General features: G+C 35.9%; 1 protein-coding gene across 1 annotated transcript in view; it reads right to left on the bottom strand.

Annotated features, from left to right (window-relative positions):
- Window positions 1–26,685, bottom strand: part of CPED1 (cadherin like and PC-esterase domain containing 1) — a 273,570-nt gene that overhangs the window by 206,516 nt on the left and 40,369 nt on the right. Inside the window, 1 exon segment of the mRNA XM_079152537.1 lies at window positions 6,156–6,262. Within this exon segment, the coding sequence (XP_079008663.1) occupies window positions 6,156–6,262 (107 nt within the window).

Raw genomic sequence — 26,685 nt, forward strand, 5'->3', positions numbered from 1 at the left:
CAGAATAGAGGACACGGACACAAACCCAAATAAATACAATTTTCTCATACTAGACAAAGGGGTCAAAAATATGCAATGGAGAAAAGATAGCCTCTTCAACAAATGGTGCTGGGAGAATTGGAAATCCATATGCAACAGAATGAAACTAAACCCATATCTCTCACCATGCACGAAACTAAACTCAATATGGATTAAGGACCTTGGAATCAGACCAGAGACCCTGCAGATTACAGAAGAAAAAGTAGGTCCAAATCTTCACCTTGTTGGTCTAGGACCAGACTTCCTTAACAGGACTCCCATAGCACAAGAAATAAAAGCTAGAATCAACCACTGGGATAGATTCAAACTAAAAAGCTTTCTCTCAGCAAAGGAAACTATCAGCAATGCGAAGAAAGAGCCTACAGAGTGGGAGAATATCTTTGCCAATCATACTTCAGATAGAGCACTAATCTTCAGAATCTATAAAGAACTCAAAAAACTCTACTCCAAGAATTCAAATAATCCAGTCAACAAATGGGCTAAGGAAATGAATAGACACCTCACAGAAGAAGATCTACAAGCAATCAACAAACATATGGAAAAATGTTCAACATCTCTAGTAATAAGAGAAATGCAAATCAAAACCACCCTAAGATTCCATCTCACCCCAATTAGAATGGCGATTATCAAGAATAGGAGCAACAACAGGTGTTGGCGAGGATGTGGGGAGAAAGGTACACTCATACACTGCTGGTGGGGCTGCAAATTAGTGCAGCCACTCTGGAAAGCAGTGTGGAGATTCCTTAGAAAACTTGGAATGGACCCTCCATTTGACCCAGCTATCCCACTCCTTGGCCTATACCCAAAGGACTTAAAATCTGCATACTACAGAGATACAGCCACATCAATGTTCATAGCTGCTCAATTCACAATAGCCAGACTGTGGAACCAACCTAGATGCCCTTCAATTGATGAGTGGATAAAGAAACTGTGGTATATATATACAATGGAATATTACTCAGCCATAAAGAATGATAAAATTATGGCATTTGCAGGCAAATGGATGAAATTGGAGAATATCATGCTAAGTGAGATAAGCCAATCTCAAAAAGCCAAAGGACGAATGATATCACTAATAAGTGGAGGATGACACATAATGGGGGGGAGGGAAGGGTTAGTGTTAGGGTTAGAGTTAGGGTTAGGGAGGGGGGCAAGTATGGAGGAAGGAACTACTGTATAGAGGATAAAGAGGGGTGGAAGGGGTGGGGGGAAGGGAAAAAATAACAGAATGAATCAAACAACATTACTCTATGTAAATTTATGATTACACAAATGGTATGCCTTTACGCCATGTACAAACAGAGAAACAACATGTATCCCATTTGTTTACAATAAAAAAATAAAAAAATAAAAAAATAAAAAAACCAGTTATATTCTTAGTGCCTAAAACAGTTCTTAATACAGATGTTTAATAAATAATCAGAAAGATCAAAGGAATAGATCCATAAATAAGTGTATGGATAAAAAATAAGTGAATTATTTGATAAAGGCAAGAATAAAGTTACTGAGACATTCAGCAAGGAAAGCCTCCCAGGGTTTTTATGGCTTCAATTTTGATAAATGGCATTAGTATAAATTTAGTATAAAAGTAAGCTTTAAGACAAGAAGTTTCTCATATGAGACTTTTTCTATTTTTTCAATAAAAGTAACCCAGACATACCACATTGATAGAAAGAGCTCTTTCTTATAGAAGAATTCCAGCTAAATATTGAAGGACTGAGAGAAATAGGAAATCACCATTAGATGAACAGAATAATAATTATAATAATTATTGCAGACAAGATCTATTTCTGGATAGTGAAATTACTGGGCCAAAGTTTGAGAAGCAGGATATTTACACAGTCTCAAGGTATCATCTCTAAGATATGTATTAATCACAAGGTGGAAAAACAGTAATTCCACAGTGGAGAAACTCAGCAGACATCATCTTTTCCAAGAGATAAAGGTTAACATCACTAGTGAAAAAAAAAAAAAAAAGAAAGAAAGAAAAAAGAAAACAGACATCACATTCTTCCTGATAGTATGAACTGAGAAGGGCATATCGTTTCTATGACATTCCTTTCAAAATCTATACTATTATTAGAAAACATCAGATAAGGTTGGGGCCATAGCTCAGTGGTTGAGTGCCTACCTAGCATGCATGAGGCCCTAGGTTCAATCCCCAGCATCACAAAAAAGAAAGAAAATAAAGAAAACATCAAATAAGTCCTTATGGAGGAAAATTCTACAAAATACATGACTGGTACTATTGAAAAATGTCAAGGTAATGAAGGAACAGAATGATTAAGGAATCAATCAGAGATTGGAGGAGACTACAGAGAGATCAAAAGCTATATGTAACAGGGGTATTAGATTTGCTTCTGAAACAGAAAAAGGACATAAGTTTTTAAAAATGAGAAAGTTTGCATATTGTTTACAAGTTGCTGAATATTTTGTTTCAATGATAATTTCTTAGTTTTGGTAAATGCACTATGGTTATGTAAGATGTTAACCTTGAAGTTCGATGAAGGATATATGAGAAATTTTATTATTTTGTAATTTTCCCATTAATCTAGAACTACTTCAAAATTAAAAATTAAAAAACAGAATCTCATCATAACTAAAACTGTACTTTATAATTTCCTTCTTAATTTATTTGTCCCACACCCCCTTCTCATCTTCTGTGATGATTAATCTTGGTTATCCACTTGAGTGGATTGAGAATGCCTACAAAATTGGTAAGGCACACTCCTGGGTGGGTTTGTGAAGCTGTTTCCAGAGATAACTGGCATGTGGGTCAGTAAACAGAGAGGGGAGACCTACTCTGAATGTGGGTGGCACCATCCAATAAGACAGGAACCCAGATGGAACAAAAAGCAGAAGGGGGAGGCTCAGAGGAACTCAACCAAGTTCAAAGCTTGATTCATCTTGAGTGGGTGGAGTTTTGTTGTTACCATCACATGGGACATCAGACTCCAGTTTCTTCAGCTTTTGAACAAGAACTCACATCAGTGACTCTCCAGGGACATTCCAGGTATTCAGCCTTGGACTTCGGGTGTGTCACTGAGCCCTGCCATTCCTAGGCACCCAGCTTCTTGAACTGAGCAGCTACTGGTTTCCCCAGCTCACCAGCTTACAGACAACCATTGTGGGAATATCCAGCTTCTGATGCATAAGCCTATCTAATAAAGATGCTTGCATGATTACATGCACATTCTATTGGTTCTATTCCGACAGATAACACTGATTAATACAATTTCTCCATTGCCATCACTGACTGCTCTACTCTGTTCTCTCCTCATCACATATTCCACTGGTGTCCTGTGACTCTCATGTAAATTTAAAGATAGCAAATGACTTAGAGACTGCCCAGTGTCTAATGTCCTCTAATTTTAGGAAAAGATACTGAAAGCTACATTCTCACTGTTCTCTATCTAATTCCAGTCCAGGTGGAACTGATGGAAAGCAAGAACTTTGGGCACCTTGAGAACTAGGCAGCTATGGGAGGCACCTGGGCAATGAAGACATCTGTCACAGCAGCAGCCACATTAGTATAGATTGTTCCTCAGGTGTCTTTCCTACGGTGGGATGAAACAGGAGGCAGCAACAGGGTGTGGAAACACTACTCCAAAGAATATGGGAGATACCCCCTGGCAAAATGAATGGGAGACCTTCTGAGGGAGGTCTGCATGGTCCAACCAAATAGCAATGCTAATGTCAGTGTGAACTCATTTGTCCCATTTGTTGGTGAAATATGACTTTGATTTGCAGATGAAAGAAAAAGAGTAAGCAATATGATACTTAAAAAAAAAAAACTAGATATTAAAAAAAAATATCCTGAGGAATTGTGATAATCCCTAGGAAATAGTAGTGGTGTTGAGTCTAATAGACAGAAGGGGCTGACTTAGCAAGGAGAATACAGGCAGGTCTCTCAACCTTGGCACTATTAACACATTGGCTGCATGATTCTTCGTTGTGCACATTAGTACAATATTTAATAGCATCCTTGGCTTCGACCTATAGATACTAGGAGTAGATCTTCTTCCCAGGTTGTGACAGATGCAAAATGCCTTAAGTATTGCCAATATTACCAAAGAAAAATCTCTCTTGGTTGAAAATCACTAAGGTAGAAAGAGCTGATAAAGGGCATTCCAGGCAAATAAAACAGTAAAAATAAAGGTATATTACAGAAAATAGTATAGGTGTTTAGGGAGCTATCATCAGTGTAATATCACATGTAACATGACATCCAAACTAGAAAAAGGAAAGAGAAGGACACGTTAGGCAGGGCCATTCTCAGAGAACCTTGAATAGTTTATTGTGCTAAATAGACACCATTTTCCTGTCCAGATCTTCCCTCCTTGCTGTTCTCAGAAGGTTGGCTTTTATAATTTGACTCTCTCTCCAAGTTGAAGAGGACCAATGGGAGGCACTGGAAGAAGATTGGTGCCTGCGAGGAGATTTGGGGTTCTTATCTCCCAGGCTCCCTCTCTGCAGGCCTGTAATTTGGCTAAGTTACGTTCCCTTCAAGCTCCTTTTCCAGTGAAACCTCTTTCTTATTAAGTTCTGGCTACACCATTCTTTCTACATACTTCTCTTAGGACCAGGGGTGCTGAAAACCTTAGGATATTGCTGGACTTCAGATGCCTCACAGTCTGTTTGTCTGACACTGCCAACTTCTCTACAGTTTTCAGTTTCTCCTCAGTATTGCTCTTCGGAGAGTAGCAAGTTTCCTGCTGGAAGGCTAAGACACCATTAATATTTTAGATGTTATTCCAGAGTTAGTGGGAAGCTATTCAAGATTTTAAACACAAGAATCACAAGCTCAGTTCATCGTTTTTTTAGTTTTCATCTGACAACTGTGGTCAGGATGGATTTCAGGGGCAAAATATTGCTTCAGAAAAAACAGTGAGGAAGATTTAGCATTATTCAGGTAAGAGTCCTGATTCTCTGACCAGAAAACGGTCTATCAGTGTAAGTGTAGAGAGTAGAAACAATATGAGGATTCCCTTAGGGGTCACAGTGCTTAGTTGACTCTTGGTAGAATGTAGATGACCAAAGAAAGGAAAGGCTGGGGGCAAAGGCCATATTTCAACCTTAGGAGATGACAGAGTGATTGATTACGCTTGTAACCGACAGAATAGAAGCTGAGAGAAGCTGTCTAGAGTTTCTGAATGTAACAGCAGTAGCCACTTCATTGGGGAAAACAGTGAGTCCATTTTTTCCATGGTGAGTTTGAGGTGGGTGTTGGAAGTGCTCAGTAAGCGTTTGCATAGGCAAGGCTGAAGCCTGGCACGGTGCTCTGAATTTTAGATGAAGACTTAGGAATCATCAACTACACGTGGTGGTTGAAATTTGGAGAGTGCTCTTAGGGAATATAGGCACTTAGAGAATAGCCAGAAATAAGGTGACCATGAAGAGAAGAGAAGAAATGGCCAAAGACTTACAAAGAGAGAGCTCAGCTGGAGGGCCAAGGGAGTACAGAGTTAGAAGAAGGAGAGAGTAACCCAGACTGTCATTGCAGAAATATCAAGTTCTTAGTGTAGGCTGCTATAGCTGCACTTAGGAAATGAAGAATAACTTGGTTTGGACACTTTTCTCACAGGCAAGTTATAAGTATCAACCATATGTCAATTTTTCTAGCATAGTGACTAGCACATAGACATTGGCTAATTTTTAGTTAACTTTCTAAAAAAAGCATTTCAAAAGTTCATACAGTATAGGCAGTAAACAGTGACTGTCAGTTCTAAAAGTTAATAATAAATTATATGAATTTTATTGTAATTTAAGATATTAATGCAAATTTGAAAGTGTCTGAACAGTGTTCTAGAAAATGAAGACTTTGCTTCTTTGGATGAGTATGTGGCCAGGGTAAGCTACACTCTCTAGGCTACAGACTTCTAGATACAGTTATAGTCCTACTAGGTTAAATAACTGTACCACATTAGCTGATGCTGGGGAAGCTCCCTTCAAACAAAAAATTATTGTCATTTCATGGTGAACTGTGTGAGTCACAGCTGGTTGGAACTTTCTCTAAAGAGAAAATGGTCTTAATTTTTCAAGACTTTTCTTTTAAGCATTATCTAGCAAAAATGCCAGTGTTCAATAAAGCACATGCACATTTTGAGAGTATTTACCTTTTGATGTGAACCTAACTGGCACATGTCTTCCTTGGATACACAGGGTTTTCCATCAGCTCTTCTCGAAGGCAGACAAATGAGCAGATCCCAGGAGCTCAAATCACCTAACAGCAAAATAATAGAGAAAAAAAAAACAATAATTTATATGAGATATTTTAAAGGTAGGATTTAGTTCCTCAAATTAAAAAAAAATGTAATTATTTAAATGTTAGAACACAAGTAACAGGGATTCTGATATATTTAAAAGAAAAAGTCAATATTCACAGTAACTAAAATTCAACTTTTCTAATTTAACAGGGTTAACATGTTTACATTATATTGTAGGGAAAGTTCAATTACCTAAAATGAGATTATGAAATTACTTTAAAATACTGAAATTAGAACAATTTAAGTCTCTAATTTTATTAATTTATAAAGTCTTACTTGAAGATTAGAAGGAAAGAAGATTCTAAAATCTTTAGAGATAGAAGAAAGTCGTGAAATCAAATAGTGATAAGAAGTCAAAACAACACATATTTTTTCTGGGCCTGGATATTACCACTATTTTTTATAGATCTAAACATCAAATATACTTTCACACAACTTCTTAGAAGAAAAGGAGTATGTGAGGCAGAAAGTAAAATTCAATGAAAACAAAATAGATTGGTTTGTGTAAAAGAAATCTGTGATCTAGCTATAGACAGCACAGCTGAGTTCAAAATAAAGAGTATAGTGGACTAATGCAAGTGAAATTTCTACTATTTCACCAGGAACAAAGCTCTTTGTCAACAAATCATGGTAACTTTGGAAAATAATCTCAGAAGAGTACATTCTTAAATAATACCTGTACATTTTAAAATTAACATTGATGTGTGTATTTATTTTCCTTTATTCTCTTTGGCATATATATATCAACATGCCTTGCAACAAAATGGTATCTTACAAAATTTTTATTGAAAGAATGAATAACTAGTTAGGGATGGGGATGTAGCTCAGTGGTACAGAAATTGCCTGACATGTACATGGCTCTGGATTCTAATCCCCAAGAATTAAACTAGACAACTAGTTCCTAATAGGATAGTAAATGTGTTACCTCATGGAGGAAAAAAAATACACTTCAATGTTTAATGTTGCTGATGCTGTAGAAATAGGTATTTCAAAAATAACCAAAGGGAGTGGGGGACACTGAGCAATGTAGAAAAGAAATGACATTGCTTGGGAATTTTCCCCATTTTTGTGTGGAAAATCAGTTAAAATAACAATTTTTGTACAGATTGCCTCTTGTTGATCAATCCTGAGATAAACATTCCCTCCGAGTAACTATTCATGGCAGATCTCACCATTCACTTCCTACATTAGTTATAATGATTTCTGAAAAGTTTAGGAAATAATCAGCTTCTTCAAATCCCTCTCTTTTCAAATTTCCCAGAATTTCTCACTTGAGAAGCATAATGCTTCCAAAGTAAGTCTTCACAAAAGAAAGGACTCACGAGGAAGAGGGTCCTATGTCAATTAGGAATGAAATTCCACTCTCCACCAATCAAGTTCTTTTCAATTGGACAAGTCCTGTCAGGGCTCCTCTGTTCTCAACTGTTCTGTTGCTGGAAGAGAAACTTTGCAGACAAGCAAAGGGATCCCGACAATTCAAGCCATAGAACTTCTCTCTTGCCTTAATGTATCCCAAGATGTTGGAAGATAATAACAATAGTCCACAGGGACAAGGAGATATAATGCAGGGAATTTGGAAATGAGAGAAATCTCATTGCTGTCACAGTCATCAAGCTTTAGGCTTGAAAGATCCACCACGCTTCATTTGGCCTTGCTTGGAAGACCTTTAAACCAATCCAACAGCTAGAAGCAAATACAATATGATACTTCCAATACTTTAAGTTAAATATGCAGCTGGCTTTTTCAGCCTAACCTTTGATTTGGATTCAAAGAAAAACACAAAGGCTGTTTTTATTCCATATCATTTCTAACCCAGGAAATACTAAAATCTTAGGGAAAAAACCTCTTGTCATAAGATTCCCAACTAAATATTTTAAGAAGATAAGGATATGCAAAGAGAAAGATTTTAAATTAAAGCCTGCATTGTTTGAGTCTTAAAGGCAGAACCTATATTTGATATTCCTCTAAGGTATGCCACCCCTTGCTTCAGAAGGCACATTCATGATTTCTAGAGTTGATAAAAAGAAATTTATATTTGACCCATAAATGTCTAAAACTGGAAGACACATTTAAATAATTCAAAACATTCAATTTATTGAGAACCTCCAATGAGAAGAAACATTGTACTAGAAATATGAAAGAAAACAGAAAAAGAACAGATGGTGACTGTCCTCAGCAATCTATTTGAGGGTTCTAAGACACTAAAAAGAATTTAGGATAACTTGTAAAGCATCACACAGTTTCTTGGCATTTGTAAGGGTGAAACCTCCTCTCTCAAAAGTATTTGATTAATATTTTAAGTTAAAAATCAATAATTTAAAACTAGTCTGTAGCCCATAAATTTCCTCTTTAAATGACGTAAAGTATAACTGAAATTTTAAGAGATATCTTCATATACATCTCCCCTAATTCTTGCTACCATGATCTGGAATTGCTGATTGTTTCACTAAATCTCCTATTCCCCTACTGAATGCTACATCAACCTCCCAAACCTCTACTTACCAGTTAAACGTTCAGTAGTTCTTTCCACTCTACATTTCTATTTCCAACAATGACAAGATAACTCACTTCCCCCATTCACTCTTGTACTCACTTTTTATTTTTTATGAAATGAATGGTTTTTGTTTGCTTGCTTGCTTGCTTGTTTGTTTGGTGAGAGATTCTGTGTATTCAACTTTGCTTAAAGAAACCTAAAAACCGTGTTGATGTGTAAAAACTGGACAGAGAACAAAGCACATACAATATCTAAGTAAATCACATCCCGAAGTGATCCTTGGAGCATTTTTATCTTGGCAAAATTACAAACTAATATGTATCCTGGGGCTTGGGGGCAATGTTCCACAAGCTGAAAGCATGGACATCTAGCTGGCCAATGTGCAGGCTCTACAGCAGAGATCATAAGCCTGGAGGCAGACGGGAAAAACCAGACATCAGATGGGTTGCATTTGGCCTGCATAGTGCTTGTTTTGGTTTTGCTTTAATTTTAAGTATTTGCCAAAATGCAAATGTCAGCATGATCCACATAAAATTCCAGAATTCGGCCTTCATTGAAACCTTGGAAGCTCTGGAAACATGGGGTCCCTCAAGGCAGCAAAAGGCTGGTGCCAGCTTCCCACATGTTCTCCACCTGGCCCTAAGTCAGCCTCAGCTCTGCATCTAATAGCAGCACACAATATTAGCCCTGCTGTAAAACACTGGTGTGTCAGTTCTCCATGAATTAGTCATTTAGCCAATTGTTATTCCATTTTTTAGCTTTTAATGATTTAAATAAAGTGGTTTTCTTGAAGCGAATTCAGGCAAATTGATATTTGGTCCGTTGGTTGCAGAGAGATGTTTGAACATCATACCTTTTGATCTCCAGATTTGGCATGATCTTCCACAAGGTTGAGGAAGTTCATTTCAAATCCAAGTACATTTTATTGGTTGTGTTAAAATTGGCAAGGACTGAAGCATGACCTCTTAAAGTTCTTGTTCCTCTCAGAGCCTGAACAAATGGAGGAGTCTGTGGAAATCTTCTTTGTAGTGTCTCTTTTCTTAGGTTGTGAAGCTAAAGACAACAAGTCAGTTGTAGGTGGGCTGGCCTCAACTTTTTCTCCTTCAAAATCTGTTTGGACTCTTTCCATGTGAGCCTGCTTTGGGGCCAATGCCATAGTGGCAAGTGACCTAGGACAGGTTCTTCCTAGGCATTAGGGCAAATGTTCTTTTTAGGTGTCTTTCTTAATGTTCTCCTTCTGCCACTAGAAGATTGACATTAGAATGATAAGACCTGAGAAGTCATGTTTGGATTTGGAGGAAAAAAAGGAAAAAAAAAATGTTGCCAGTTTGGATGGTAGTTTATTAGGTTTTCCTAGCCTGGAGAAAAATGAGAATTTAGTGTGGTTTAGCCTTGCTTTTTAGAATACTGCATCAGAATTTGGGGTCTGAAGCCATAATGAATAAATAAGTAATAGTAATAATAATATGAATATAAGCAGCTAATAGTTCTTGAGTATTGATAATGTGCCAGGTATCATTCCAAATATTGGTATTAACTCATTTTTCCACACAATACTGAGTATTTTTTTATAAGCACAGAAAGGATCAATACTTTAAGCACAGTTGTCTATCTGGTTACTAGTAGGAACATAATTTGATTACTGAAAGTCAAGGCCTAGAGGCCATGTCTTTGGCACCATTGATTATCCTTCAAAGAACAAGAAGGCAACAGAAAAAATGTAGCTATTAATGCCTTCCATATATTAATTTATGAAGTACTCCCAACAACCCTGTTGCATACTTCCCAAGAGAAGAAACTGAGACATACCAATCACCTAACTTTGCTCTTTTTCAGTTATGGTTTAATGCATCCATTTTCTCTTGGGATTTGGAAAAAAAGAGTTAACAGGTATAGCTCGGGTATTCTAGACCCTTACATAGTACAAAAATACCCATTGCATTGTTAGCACTGCTGCTGGTAATTTAAGCTAAATCTTCACACATAAAAGGAACTTACTAGTTCTCAACTGCCTGTGAACTCAAAAATCAAAAATATTGAGTTGGCTTCCACTTATTTTTGGAAAAGAAATCTCTAAAAGTTCCTTAGGCTTTTTAAAAGAGGGTTAATATTGTATTTTTCCTTTTACAAAGAAACCAGAGCTCCTGAGTTAGAGCAGCCAAGGTCTTGAATAGAGAGGTCATAGGGCACAGTTCTAGGGAAAACAGGATGTGGGTGTTCTGTTCTCCGAAAATGACAAAAACATGAACACTATACAGGCATCTCCCGTAAAGCTACGAAACAAAACTGCTGATAACACCCATCACTGTCATGCCTCCAATGTTTGCTCCAGAAAAGATGAGTACTCATGGCCTATTTAAGAAGGAGAGGTCAAGGTCCAGGTTTATTAATTGAAGCACAACAGGACACTGACTCAATGTCCCTATGTGTCCTCAGAAGCCAGCTGTCATCTCAGTGTTAAAAAAGTAAAATTATTTTTCAAGGTTTTTGTTTTGTTTTTTAAAACTCCAGTGTCTGTCTATTCTGATCCTTACTAAGGAGTGAGGCTACCCCTAGCGTATTTCCAGTCCCCTGCAGACAGGCTGCCATGGAAAGCAAACAATTGTTTCCTGGCTCACAAATGACCTCCCTCATTGATAAGGTCTGCAGGATCCGTAATCTAATCTAGAGAAGGACACAGAACTCTGAGATAGCAGCATTCACATTAGCAGCATTCACATTAATGCTGTTTATTCTTCAGGAATGAGAACTTTGGCACACTGTTAAAAAAAAAAAACTATGAACATTAAGTTCACTCCTGCTTCATTTTTCTCTGTAGCATTTACAACTATCTGATAAATTGCATATTTCTTATGTATTTGTTTATTAGCTGTCCTCCCCTATTTGAACGGTAAGCTCTGTGAGGACAGGAACTGTCTATTCTTTCCTTGCTATAGTCTCAGTACCTACAGTAAGGGCTGGAACGCAGAAAGTACTTGCTACGTGTTTGTTACATGCCTAAGTGAGCAAATAACTGAATGTGAGCAGCAGATGATAATTACAACACAATCAAAACACAGTTTGTTGAAATTTTATCATAAAAATTAAAAATGGAAGAATCAAAAGAGAAACATTAGTTATCTAAAAATTACATTAAGATGTAATTTGGTTCTTAGCCAGTAAGGATTAAAGAGGAGAGGCCAACAAAAGGAAAATACAGTTAATCACTCATTGTGCTTACAGAAATTATAAGGACAAATAGCAATTTCCAAGTGCTTAATATATAGGTTCCACTTTTGATTGAAACAGATTTATAAAGTCTGGTTTGGAAAATGAATTTGGCTGAGAGTTTCTAGGACACATAGATATCAAAGCTACAGAAGCAAATCCTCATTTATTTGTAGTATTAGACTATCATATTCCATAAATATATAAGAAGAATATTTTCTAAAGTTAATTTTCTTTCAGGGTGAAGAATTAAAGATGTATTGTGCATGCTAGTGAAGCCCTTTATCACTAAGCTATATCTCCAGCCCCAAGATGTTTAATTTTTAAATAATTCACAATATTTCTTTATAATGTAACATAGAAGAATATTGTATACATTTACTACTCCATTATATTAGCCTTCTTTTCACAACTGGATTTTAAAATTCTTACTGAATAACAAAGTCTTACTTTCTCTGTAGCCATTCTTTATCATGATTAGTAGATGGTATTACATTCATGAGGACATTTTTAACTTATGGATGATAAATTAAGATCTATGCTTGATTCTACCACAAGAGTGCTTGGACATAAATTAGCCATTGCAAATACCTATACCTTGTCTTAAATCTTTCAGATTGCATTAAACAGTTCCCTATCCCATACTTTTAATGTGATCGATCTACAGAACAATAACATAGCACTTATAATTAGTTTTATTCTTGGCTATTCTTTAAAGACAAGAAACATTCACCTTATTGTTTCTAACAATTATTATGATAGATGTTTATTGGATTGATGATTTCCATTTTCAAGAGAATTATATAGAGAACCTGGAGATCCTCAATGAATTACACACCATGGTCACAAAAGTGTAATTAAATCTGGTTCTTGAACCCAAGAGCTGGGCCATGGGTGTTTACTCTAACTCCATATCCTTTTAGGGCTGAGGTGAAACTTTATGTTTCACAACAAGAAATTCGGAACCATTCTCTGCCTGATGCTCTAAAGACAAACCGTGGATGGAGATGTTCTGTCCTGATACCTGTCCTCTTTCTGCCCTAGGAAAGGCAATAGAGATCATTGAGATTGTTTCTGGGAAGAGTATTAAGCTCCTGAAATTCTTCTGTTCTACCCATAAGCTCAAGAAATCAACATTATCCTAAACATTGAAAAATAAAAGATTTCTGCTCTGGAAAATTTTACTATTAAGAAAGACATGAAAGATGAGTTTATTCCTATGAAATAAACTCTCTTTTAAAAATTGTTGTTTTTAGACTTACATGACAGTAGGGTGTATTTTAACATATTGTACATACATGGGGTGCAACCCATTACAATTTTGATCCCATTCTTGTGATTGGACATGATGTGGAGTTACACTGATCATGTACTCATATGTGAGCATAGAAAAGTCATGCCTGATTCATTCTAATGTCTTTCCTATAATCATTACCCTTCTCTTCCTTTCATTCTCCTTTGTCCAATCCAATGAATTTCTATACTTCTCCTCCCTACCCTACCTTGTTATGGGTTAGCATCCACATATCAGTGAGACTATTCAACCTTTGTTTTATTTGAGACTGGCTTATTTCACTTAGCATGATATTCTCCACTTCCATCCATTTACTGGCAAATGCCATAAATTCATTCTTCTTTATATCTGTGTAATATTCCATGGTGTATAGATATCACATTTTCTTTATCTATTTGTCAGTTGAAGGGTATCTAGGTTGGTTCCATAGCTTGGCTATTGTGAACTAAGCTGCTATAAACACTGATGTGGCTGTGTCACTGTAGCATGCTGATTTTCATTGGGTATAAGCCAAGGAGTGAGATAACTGGGTCAAATGGTGGTTCCATTACAAGTTTTTCTGAGAAATCTCCATACTGCTTTCCATAATGGTCGTACCAATTTGCAGTCCCACCGGCAATGTACAAGTGTAACTTTCCCCCTACATCCTCACCAACATTTATTGTTACTTATATTCTCTATATTGCCATTCTGACTGGAGTGAGATGGAATCTCAGTGTAGTTTTACTTTGCATTTCTCTAATTGCTAGAGATGTTGAACTTTTTAAATTTATTTTTTGTCCATTCATATTTCTTCTTCTGTGAAGTGCCTGTTCATTTCCTTTGCCCATTTATTGATTGTGTTATTTGTTTTTTAGTGTTGTTTGAATTCTTTGTATATCCTGGAGATTGATGCTCTATCTGAGGTGCAGGTGGCAAAGATTTCCTACTATTCTGTAGGCTCTCTGTTCATGTTCTTGATTATTTCCTTTACTGTGAAGAAGTTTTTTAGTTTGATGCCATCCCATTTATTGATTCTTGATTTCACTTCTGTGCTTTAGGAGTCTTATTGAGAAAATCTATTCCTGAGCCAATGTGATGGAGAGTTGGAGTAGTTTTCTACTAGTAGGCTCAGGGTCACTAGTCTAATGCCAAGGTCCTTGATCCACTTTGAGTTGAGTTTTGTGCAGGGTGACATATAGGGAGGGGTTCAATTTCAATCTACTGCATATGGATTATGGGAGTTAATTTTTTATCCTGCTACTTGGCTGAATTCATTTGAGTTCAAGAAAGTTTTTTTTTTCTTAATTTGTTCTAGTTAGTTATACATGACAGTAGAATGTATTTTGACACATGGTACACAAATGGAGCACAGCTTCTCCTACCATAGCCAGCACAGCTGGCTGTATATGGTACAGAGTCACACCAATAGTATAATCGTACATGAACATAGGGTAATAATGTCCATATCATTCCATGGTCCTTCCTATCCCTATACCTCTCCTTTTCCCTCCCCTCACTCCCCTCTGCCCCATCCAAAGTCCCTTCATTATTTCCTACCCCTCTCCCTAATTATGGATCAGCAGTCACTTATCAGAGAACACAATCGGCTTGTTTTGGTTTGGCTTATTTCACTTAGCATGATATTCTCTACTTCCATCCATTTACTGGCAAATGCCATTACTTCATTCTTATTTAAAGCTTAGTAATATTCAGTTGTGTATATGTACCACATTTCTTTATCCATTCATCTGGGCATCTAGGTTGGTTCCATAGTTCAGCTATTATGAATTGAGCTGCTGCAAACATTAATGTAGCTGTGTTTTATAGTATGCTGATTTTAAGTTCATTGGGTGTAAGTCAAGGAGTGGGATAACTGGGTCAAGTGGTGATTCCATTTTACGTTTTCTGAGGAATCTCCATACTGTTTTCCATAGTAGTTGCAACAATTAGCAGTCCCACCAGCAATATATGAGTGTACCTTTTCCCCCACATTCTCACCAACACTTATTATTGCTTGTATTCTTCATAATTGCCATTCTGACTGCAGTAAGATGAAATCTTAGAGTAGTTTTGATTTGCATTTCTCTAATTGCTAGAGAGGATAAACATTTTTTCATATGTTTGTCGATCGATTGTATTTTTTCTTCTGTGAAGTGTTTGTTCAATTCCTTAGCCCATTTATTGATTGGGTTATTTGTTTTTGGAGTTCATTATATATCCTGGAGATTAGTCCTCTATCAAAGGTACATGTGGTAAAGATTTTTGCCCATTCTATAGGCTCTCTCTTCACATTATTGATTATTTCCTTTGCTGAGAAGAAGCTTTTTAGTTTGAATCCATTCCATTTATTCCATTTATTGATTCATGGTTTTACTTCTTGTGTTTTAGGAGCCAGAGCAATCAGACAGAAGAAAGAAATTAGAGATACAAATAGGAAAAGAAGAGCTCAAACTATCACTATTTGTCAATGACATGATTCTATATTTAAAGGATCCAAAAAATTCCACCAGAAATCTTCTGGAACTAATAAATGAATTCAGCAAAGTAGCAGAATATAAAATCAATACCCCGAAATCAAATTCATTTCTATACACCTGTGATGAATCCACTGCAAAAGAAATTAGAAAAACTACTCCCATTCACAATAGCCTCAAAAAAAAATTTGGGAATCAATCTAACAAAAGAGGTGAAAGAATTCAACAATTAATATTACAGAACACTAAAGAAAGGAATTGAAGAAGACCGTAGGAGATGGAAAGATCTCCCATGCTCTTGGATAAGCAGAATTAATGTTGTCAAAATGGCCATACTACCAAAAGCACTATACAGATTTAATGCAATTTCTAATAACATCTCAATGACATTCTTCACAGGATTAGAAAAAGCAATTATGAAATTCATTTGGAAAAATAAGAGACCCAGAATAGCCAAAGCAATTCTTAGCAAGAAGAGTGAGCCAGGAGGCATCATAATACCAGACCTCAAACTATACTAAAGAGCCGTAGTAACAAAAACAACATGGTATTGAAACCAAAATAGACATGTAGACTAATGGTACAGAATGGAAGACACAGAGACAAACCCACATAACTACAGTTAATCTCATAGATAAAGGCACCAAAAACATACATTGGGGGAAAGATAGCCTCTTCAACAAATGGTGCTTGGAAAACTGGAAATCCATATGTAGTAGATTGAAATTTAACCTCTATCTGTCACCCTGTACAAAACTCAACTCAAAGTGGATTGAAGGCTTAGGCACTAGAATAGAGACCCTGTACCTAATAGAAGAAAAAGTAGGCCCAAATCTTCATCATGTCAGCTTAGGACCTGTCTTCCTTATCAAGAAGTTTTTTGGTGGAGTGTTTTGGTTTTCTAAATACAGAATCATGTCTTTGGCAAAAGGGGATAGTTTGAGCTCTTCTTTCCCTATTCGTATCCTTTTAATTTTTTCCTTTTTCTAATTCTTCTGGCTAGGTTTACAAGGATGAAGTTGAATAGAAGTGGTAAAGAGGGCATCCCTATTTTATTCCAGATTTTAGAGGGAATGCTTCCAATTTTTCTCCATTAAGAATGATGTTGACCTTGGGTTTAGCACATATAGCTTTTATAAGATGAGGTATTTCCTACTAGCTCTATGTTTTCCAGTTTTTGAACATTTATGGATGCTGAATTTTGTCAAATGCTTTTTCTGCTCTATTGAAATAATCATGTGGTTCTTGTCTTTAATTTTGTTGATGTGATGAATTACATTTATTGATTTCCTTATGTTGAACCAACCTTGTATCCCTGGAATGAACCCCACTTGATCATGGTGCATGATATTTTAAATATGTTTTTATATATAATTTGCCAAGATTTTATTAAGAATTTTTGTATCTATATTCATGAGGGATATTAGTCTGAAGCTTTCTTTCCTTGCTTTGTCTTTGGTTTTGGAATCAGGTTGATGCTAGCTTTATAGACTGAATTTGGAAGGCTTCCTTCCTTTTCTATTTTATGGAATAATTTGAGAAGTATTGGTGTAAGTTCTTCTTTGAGGGTCTTGTAGAATCTACCTGGTTGTGGGCTTTTCTTTGTTGGTAGGCTTTTGATTGTGTCTTCAATTTCATTACTTGAAATTGATTAGTTTAAATTTTCTGACTTCCTGGTTTAATTTGGGTAGGTCATATGTCTCTTGAAATTTGTTGTCATTATTCTCTATTTTATCATTGTCATTATTATTCTCATTATTCTCTATTTTATTGGAGTAAGGATTTTCAAAAGAGTGTCTGATTATCATATGTATTTCAATAGAATCCATGATGATACTTCTTTTTTCATCATGAATTTTGTTTATTTGAGTTGTCTCTTTTCTTCACTAGCTTTGCTAAGGGTTTATTGATTTTGTTTATTTTTTTAAAGAACTTTTTGTTTCATTAATTTTTTGGATTTTTGTTTCAATTTCATTGTTTTTGACTTGGATTATAATTGCCTGTCTTCTGCTTTTAGTGTTGATTTGTTTTTATTTTCTAGGGTTTTGAAATGTAATATAGGTTATTTATTTGGAAACTTCATATTCTTTTAAAGAATGTGCTCAATGCAGTGAACTTTTCTCTTAGAACTGCCTTCATAGTGTCCCAGAGATTTTGATAAGTTGTGCTGTGATTCTCACTTACTTCTAAGTATTTTTTTATGTCATCTCTGATTTCTTCTGTTATCCATTGGTTAGTCAATAGTATATAATATAGTCTCCATGTGCTAGAGTGGCTTCTTTCTTCTATTTTATCATTAATTTCTAATTCCATTTCCTTATGATCTGATAGAATGCAAGGTATTATCTTTTTTTTTTTTTTTGTATTTGCTAAGAGTTGCTTTGTGGCCTAAGATATGGTCTATTTTAGAGAAGGATCTGTGTACTGCTAAGAAGAAAGTGTATTCAGTTCTTGAAGGATGTAATGTTCTATATATGTCTGTTAAGTCTAAATTATTAATTGTGTTTTTAGTTCTATAACTTCTTTATTTAATTTTTGCTTGGAGGTTCTATCTAGTGATGAAAGAGTATGTTAAATTCACCAAGTATTATTTGGTTGTAGTCTATTTGATTCTTGAACTTGAGAAGGGTTTTTTTTTTTTTTTAATATGTAGATGCTTCATTGTTTGGTGCATTTATGATTGTTACATTTTGTTGATGTACACTTCCTTAAGTAGTATGAAATGACCTTATTGATCTCTTCTGATTAACTTTGGCTTGCAGTCCACTTTATTTGAAATGAGAACAGAAATCCCTGAGTGTTTAGTTGATCCACGTGAACGATATTTTTTTTCCCATCTTTTTACCTTCAGTTTGTGACGTCTTTGCTTATTAAATGTGTCTCTTGGAAAGAGGGTCTTGTTTTTTAATCCAATCTGCCAGTCTATATCTCTTGATTGATAAGCTTAAGACATTAACATTCAATGTATTATTGAGATATGATTTTTATTCCCTGTCATTTTGAATTATTACTGGTTTTTAATTTAAATTAGTTTCTCCTTTGATTGTTCTACTGTTGTAGTTCCTCCCATTTCTGGTTTTCACTTTTATTTTTTATTTCTTCTTCGTGAAATATTTTATTGAGTATATTTTGTAGTGCAGGCCTTATAGTTGTGAATGCTTTTAACTGGTTTATCATGGAGGGTTTTTATTTCATCATCAATTCCAAAGCTTAATTTTGCTGGGTATAGTATTCTTGGTTGGCATCCATTTTCTTTCAGAGCTTGGTATATATTATTCTAAGACCTCCTAGCTTAAAGTGTCTGGTTTGAGAAATCAACTGAGATCAGGATTGGTTTTTATGTAAATGTTGCCTTTTGCTTTTCTCTGGAAGTCTTTAAAATTCTATCTTTAGTCTGTATGTTAAGCATTAACATTAATAATGTGCTTTGGAGTGGGTTTGTTGTAATTTTGTATATTTGGGGTCCTGTAAGCCTCTTACATTTGTTTTTCCATTTCATTCTTAAGGTTTGAAAAATTTTCTGATATTATTTCATTGAAAAGATTGTGTATTCCTTTTGGTTTGTTTTTTTCTGATATCTCATCCATCCTGATAAATATTAAGTTTGGCCTTTTCATGTTATCCCATATTTCTTGGAAGTTCTGTTCGTGGTTTCTTTCCATCTTTTCCCTATAGTGAACTTTATTTTCTAGATTATATATGTTGTCTTCATTCCCTGAAATTTTGTCTTCCAAGTGATCTAGTCTATAGGTGATGCTTTCCATTGAATTTTTAATTTGGTTTATTAATTCCTTCATTTCGAGAATTTTGGACTAATTCTTCTTCAAGATCTCTATCCCCTTGTTGAATGACTTTCACTTCTTATTTTCTCTCTGATTTCATTTATTATGTCATCCTTGATCTCACAGATCAGTTTAACCATGAACTTTCTGAATTCTATCTCTGACATTTCCTCCACTGTAGTGCAATGGAGTCTACTGTTGAGGTAGTCTGGGTTATTTGGAATGGTTTGTTCCCTTGCTTTTTCATATTGTTTGTGTGTCTACCCATCTATCTGGATTGATCTGATGCTGTAGAATTTCTATTTCTACCTTATGAGTTTATACTGTCCTTCTAAGTTACTAGTACCTTACAGATTGGGCAGAGAGTCCAATAATAGCAACAATGTAAGCAAATATATATAGTAAGAGTCTAGATCCTTAGTTCCTATTTTGACATCTAGAGTTAATTGGTATGACACATAGGAATAACAGGCTTGGAAATTTCCATCAGTAAAAACAGTACATAATCATGTATTATGTCTGGCTTAAAATCAAGCAATAGGTGTTATCTATGCCTTTCCCTATTAATTATTGTTGTGACATTGGTGATAGGGGTAGATGTTACATACCTCAATTAGTTTTAAGAAGGTTTCAGGAGCTGGGCATGGTGGTGCATGCCTGTAATCCATGTGGCTCAGGAGGCTGAGGCAGGAGGACCATGAGTTCAAAGCCAGCCTCAGCAACAGGGGGATGCTAAGCAACTCAGTAAGACCCTGACTATAAATAAAATACAAAACTTTAAATAAATTTAAAAATATGGGGATGTGGCTCAGTGGTTGAGTGCCCCTGAGTTCAATCCCTGGTACCCCACTCCCCAAAAAAAGAAGTGTTAAATATAGAGTTGAGTATGTGTAAAGAAGAAGACATAGGAGGGTAGAAAAGTGTTTGCAATTTCAAAGGAGGTTAGAAAACAAAGTGCTCAAAAATAAACAGGGAACAACAAAACAAAACAAAAACAAAAACAAAATCAATGATGGGAGAACATCAAAGAGACACAGGAGCCAGTGGTCAACCTGGAACAATCTAAGCAATAAAACAGGTAAGATGTTGGATTGTAATTCAAAATATAAAATAAATATTCATGAGTTCATGCTGATGCAAACAAATGACTGAGTAAATTAAAAAGTTGGGATGAAAACTAAAATCTCCCATGCAGACGAATTCCGAATAAGTTATGTAGCTACTCTACCTTCCAGGAGATGGAGCCTAACTTCCCACTCCTTAAATAAGAACTGTGTATACAGTGACAGCTCTCCCAATAGTTTAGCATGGAAAGTGGAAATAGAAGAATAACTTCATGGTTGAAAAACCTGACAAACGTAACCTCAGTCGGGAGATCAGGTTAACACCAAGAGTGTCACATCAGCTTGATAGTCATAGCTGTGTCAGTCAGTTTTTCAGTTCTATAACCAAAATATCTAACAAGAACAACTTAGAGGAGGAAAAGTTTATTTTAGTCTCATGGTTTCTGAGGTCTAGATTTATGGTCCGCTGACTCCATTGCTCTGGGCCTATGGTGAGGCGGAACATTATGGCAGAAGAGCATTGTGGAAGGAAAGTTTCTCAACTCATGGCAGCCACAAGCAGAGAAGATATAATCCCCAAGGACGCAGCCCCAGTGACCTAATTCCTTTTGCCATTCTCCCACCTGTCTATGGTTACCACCCAGTAATTCAAATTATCAAGCCAGGAAATTAATTAGTCCACTGATTAGGTTAAAACTATTATAATCCAATCATTTTGCCCCTGAATATTCTTGCATTGTCCGTCACGTGAGTTTATCGCGAGACACCTTATATCCAAACCACGTCAATACCCTTACTGCAATGTGATAAGAAGGAGAAATTTTCTCTATGGTCATACTTCCAAACAATAATCCACCTAATATTGAGAAAAACATCAGGCAAGTTCCATTTAAAGGACATCCAAAGGACTGTGCAGTACTTCTCAAAACTGTCAAAGTCATTGAAAATAAGGAAAGTCTGAGAAAATTTCATAGCCAAGAGGAACCTAAGGAGACATGACACTAAATGCAATATGGTATCCTGGATGGGTTCTTGAAACAGGAAAAGAACATTAGACAAAAACTAGGAATATCTGAATAAAGGAAGAACTTCAGTTTTTAAAAAGTCTGAATAAACAAATTCTCCAGGAGAAATAAGATAATGACTATTATGTAACTGTAGCTAGATGTAAACTTTCATGTTCTAATTGCAGATCTCACCAAATAATTTGATACTTAGACTGTTGTTTTACAAAACCAATCAGGGATACATGCTGAAAGAGAAAATAATTACTTTCATGCAAGATGCATTCTTCCCACAAATTAAAAATTCAATTCAAGATAGCCAAGCTCTGGAACCAACCTAGGTACCCTTCAACAGAAGAATGGATAAAAAAAGATATGGCGTGCATACACAATGGAATATTATTCTATAAAGAAAAATGAAATTATGGCATTTTCAATAAATGAATGAAACAAACTAGAGACTATCAAGCTAAGTGAAATAAGCCAGATTCAGAAAATTGAAGGTTGAATGTTTTCTCTGATATGTGGAATCAGTTCAAAATAAGGATGAAGAAAAGAGGGAGGGAGGGAAGGAAGGAAAGAAGGAAGGAAGGGAGGGAGGAAGGGAGGGAGGAAGGAAGGAAGGAAGGAAGGAAGGTGGGGGAGGGAAGATTCTACCAAAATAGAAGATAGATCAGTGGAGTAGAGGAAGGAAATTGAGGGAAAGGGAAGAGGAATGTGATAAGGAAAGAATTTGACTTAACCTTCCTATGTACATCATATGAATATACCACAGTGAATCTCATCATTATGTATATCTGCAATATACTAATTTAAGAATAAAACTATAAATAAATAGCAAAAAGAGTAGAGGGAAAAGAATAGTGGGAAGGGAAAGGAGAAGTACTGGGGACTAAACTAGAGCAACTTATATCTCATGCTTTTATAATTACATCAGAATGAACCATAATATTATGTATAACCAGAAAGAACCAATAAAAAAAAACCCAGGAGACGGAAAAATAGATGAAATTTGAAGTTAAAGGCCTTTCCTTAATAACTCTTGTCCTCAAATTCCTATTCTTTCTTTAAACATATTACTATTTCCCTCTAAATTTAGCTCCTCTGGTAATTTTATTTGCATACATTGCTTTAGCAGTTAGTTCTCTGCCATTGACTTTCTCAAATTCACTTTTCTTAATATTCTTCATGTTTCAGAAGGCATTTTCAGTTACATTCTAGAACATATGCCCTACTGAACAAGTACAAACCTGAATTCACTATCTCCTGCCAAAATATCTGTCCCTCCTTCCATTGTTCTTATCGTCAAAGGTGTAGTCCTTTACCCTCCCTCACACTACACAGCATAAGATCCAACTCTCCTCTCATGCCCACATCCCACTGATTTCTGTTTTAGTCAGTTTTGTTTGTTTGTTTGTTTTTGTTTTTGTTTTTGTTTTTGTTTTGTTTTGGTTCTGCGACTAAAGGATCCAACCAGAACAATTGTAGAGGAGGAAAAATTTATTTGAGGGCTCATGGTTTCAGAGGTATCAGACTTTAGAAGTCCAGCACCATTCCTTGGGGCTCCAAGTGAGGCTGAACATCATGGTGGAAGAATGTGTTAGAGGGAAGCAGCTCACATGGTGATCAGGAAACAGAGAGAGAAACTCCATTTACCAGATACAAATATATACCCCAAAGTCATGCTCCAATTTCCATCTCCTCCAGCCATACCCTACCACTACAGATACCACTCGGTTAATCCCTATCAGGATTAATTCACTGATTGGGTTAAGACTCTTACAACCCGATCATTTCTCCTCTGATCCTTCTTGCATTGTCTCACACCTCGGTTTTGGGGAGACACCTCACATCCAAACCATAACAATTTCAAACCCCATCATTCTGAATAAAAATTCTCAAATATTTCCTGGCCTTTCCAAATTCTGTCCTAAACTCTAAATCTAAGATCTCACAAGCCCTTTCAAAGTCTCCTAACTAGTCTCCCTGCTTCTAATTACTTTTCCTTCTCTAATCTCTCTTCCTCCTCCCTACTACCAGAAATATCCTCCTGATCTTATCATTGCTAGAACAATTCAGATCAAATTCCTTAGCAAAACAACCATGGACTGTCATATCTGTCTAGACCAGGTTCTTCCAGTTTTGTTTCTCCAGAAGCATCCCTGTATCCCTTCCACACATACTCCTTCCTCTTCAGTCACACCTACTTCTTATTGGTCCCTGGAACTCTATGCATTTTCAACTGGGTGCCTCTCTCATGCAGTTTATACTGCCAAATACTCTTGCTTACAATGTTTGCTTAAGAAATCATTTTTAGCCAGCGGAAATGGTATACGCCTATAATCCCAGCATCCCAGCCTCAGCAATTCAGTGAAATCCAGTTTCAAAATAAATAATAAAAAGGGCTAGTTCAGTGGTAAAGTGCCCTGGGTTCAATCCCAAGAAAGAAGAAAGAAAGAAAGAAAGAGAGAGAGAGAGAGAGAGAGAGAGAGAGAGAGAGAGAGAGAGAGAAAAGAAAGAAAGAAAGAAAGAAAGAAAGAAAGAAAGAAGAGAAAGAAAGAAAAGAAAGAAAGAAAGAAAGAAAGGAAGAAAGAAAAGAAAAAGAGAAATTGTTCTTATTCCCTTCCTAGGTGTTGACCTTCAGAATTGGGCACTTCTTTGGAAGTCTTTTGGAATATTTCATTCTGCCCCTCAGTCTGCTCATATTGTAACTGATATTACACTTAAACCTGGAAATCCTGGCAAGCATAGGCCATGAACCCACATTGTCATCACCTGAAAGTCTGTCAGAAATGCCGAAGTCCAGGTCCCAACTTAGACCTCACCAAAACAGAATTTATCAATAAGCAAGATCCCCAGAGTTTGTATGCACATATAAGTTTTGAGAAACACTTACGTACACCTCTGCCCAATTGTTTTTTGAAAGTTCTCACTCATCATTGCAATGCTCTACCCACCTACCCAAGCCAATTATGGTCTTACATGGAGCTCTTATTTAATGACCAAGTACAAATAAAACTTAAGTGTCTAGTGTTGGTTATAAAATATCCTGATGCGTGGCTATGATAGTGTCCACATCTTAATCCTTGTTATAAGGTTGGTGCTTTAAACTGGGTTCTTTTAATGCTTGAGTACTTGACATGATTTTTCTAACAGACACTCCTTATATCAAATTCCATGAAAAAGCAAAGGAGGTTTTCCTGTATAATTAGCATGTGACACTTCATTTAACCAAATATTCTTCCTCCTTCTTATTCTATTAAAAGTTATTTTGCATGACTTCTTTAGAATGCATTCAATAAAATCTAGTCATATCTGGTTTAACATTGTATAATAATTCACTGGGGACTGTGAGCAATCTGAAAGGGAAGAGAGAGTCATTGATTTCTAATTTATTCCAAGAATAATTCCATACTAATTCAGCACAGATGAGAATTAGGCTTGAGAAAATATAATTCACTTACATGAGAAAAAGAAACAATCTTCTCTCAATGGCTTATTACTTAATGTCACAAGTATTTTAGGATTACTAACATCTCCTATTTGTATGCATTATTTTCATTAATCTTTGGAGATTTAGTTAACAAATCATACCATTCCTGTGAGATATTTATGAGGCAAGTTTTATCTTCCTTTTTCAAATCAAGCAATAAATAATCTGATGAGATTGTTCAAGATCATTCCAAAAAAAACAGATGTGAGGCATAAGATTCAAACCTCCCAGTAATAAAAATACTGGGGCAATGTTTTAGGGATTAAATGAGTTAATATTTGTAAATCATTAGAATAACATCCTAGCATTTGATAAGTTTTATAAAAGCATGTGTTTCATGAACACATAGAGGGTTGGCAGGCAGACACAGACACATAAACATTTCAGATCTGGGTGATGAAATTTTAAGAAACAAAATATGATATTCTATGTATCTTACCAGCCTATTATTTAAGGCTTCTGAATAGAGAGAAAGACACATCATCTGGAAAATACAGATAACTATCGTTATCTGCCACAGCCCCTCTGGTTTCCTCAGTAGGTCTCTTTCCCACTGGAGGATGATGTATTAAAACAGCCACAGAGTGGTGGTTTCAATGCAAGGGAAACACCTCATCAGTAATTGCCTCAGTTAAAATGCATGCACATCACCTAGAACTTGGGCAGAAGTTTTCTCCTATTGGTAATATCCAGTGCATTTGCTGGAATAGGTCATATTCTGAAATATGATGGAAATAAGTTCCTTTCCAGAGGAGTGAGTAGCACCAAATCCCACGTGGTAGGCACAAACCGGCCAGCCTCTTGGGACCCTCAAGTGGGTGCTTCAAATAAGGAGGAGCAGGGTAAGGGGTAAACAGCGCTATTGCTGAAGACACAAGTTTCATCCACTTCACAATTTTTCTAAAATTGGCACTGCTCCCAGAAGCCAAGAGTACAACAGAAGTGTCTCCTGAGGCTAATAATTCTGTCATCTATGAAACAAAAAATATTTAGGCCAATGTAAAACTATGCCAAGTAGTTATAAAGTAGATTGTTCCTATGCATCTAAGAAGCATATTTTATCCCACATATTTGAACAGGATTCTGTTAAATCACAGTTCCACCTAGTTTCATAGCATTAATTTTCCACCTTCCCAGAGACACTTGGAACAGAACATGCTGTGTTTCTCTGTAATTATTTACTACTAAAAATGCATACAGTAGTCTATTTCTCTCATGTTGTTTGCCATTATTTAAAATCATTTTTCTATTTCATCAGCATTGATAATTTTAAGATTTAGATGTAAATTTTACAATGTTTTGATATTTTAACTTCTATCAGATTGGTTCCCAACAATAATACTGTTGGCATCACAAGTATAATTTTAGGTTTTATAGATTTTCCAGATTGCTTTCTCAAAAAAAGGCTGTATTTCACATTTCCATAAGCAATGTATGAGAACTCCTTTTCTCAGACTCCCCACCAGCAATAAGTGATATCATCAGTTTTGGATATTGCCTGTGCCATAAATATAAAGTGATATGCTATAGTTTAAGTTGTCTTTTTGTAACTTTTTGTGAATTTCAGTATCTTCTCTTTTTTGTTT

The sequence above is a fragment of the Sciurus vulgaris genome, assembly GCF_902686455.1.
Source record: "Sciurus vulgaris genome assembly, chromosome: 8".
Lineage (NCBI taxonomy): Eukaryota > Metazoa > Chordata > Mammalia > Rodentia > Sciuridae > Sciurus > Sciurus vulgaris.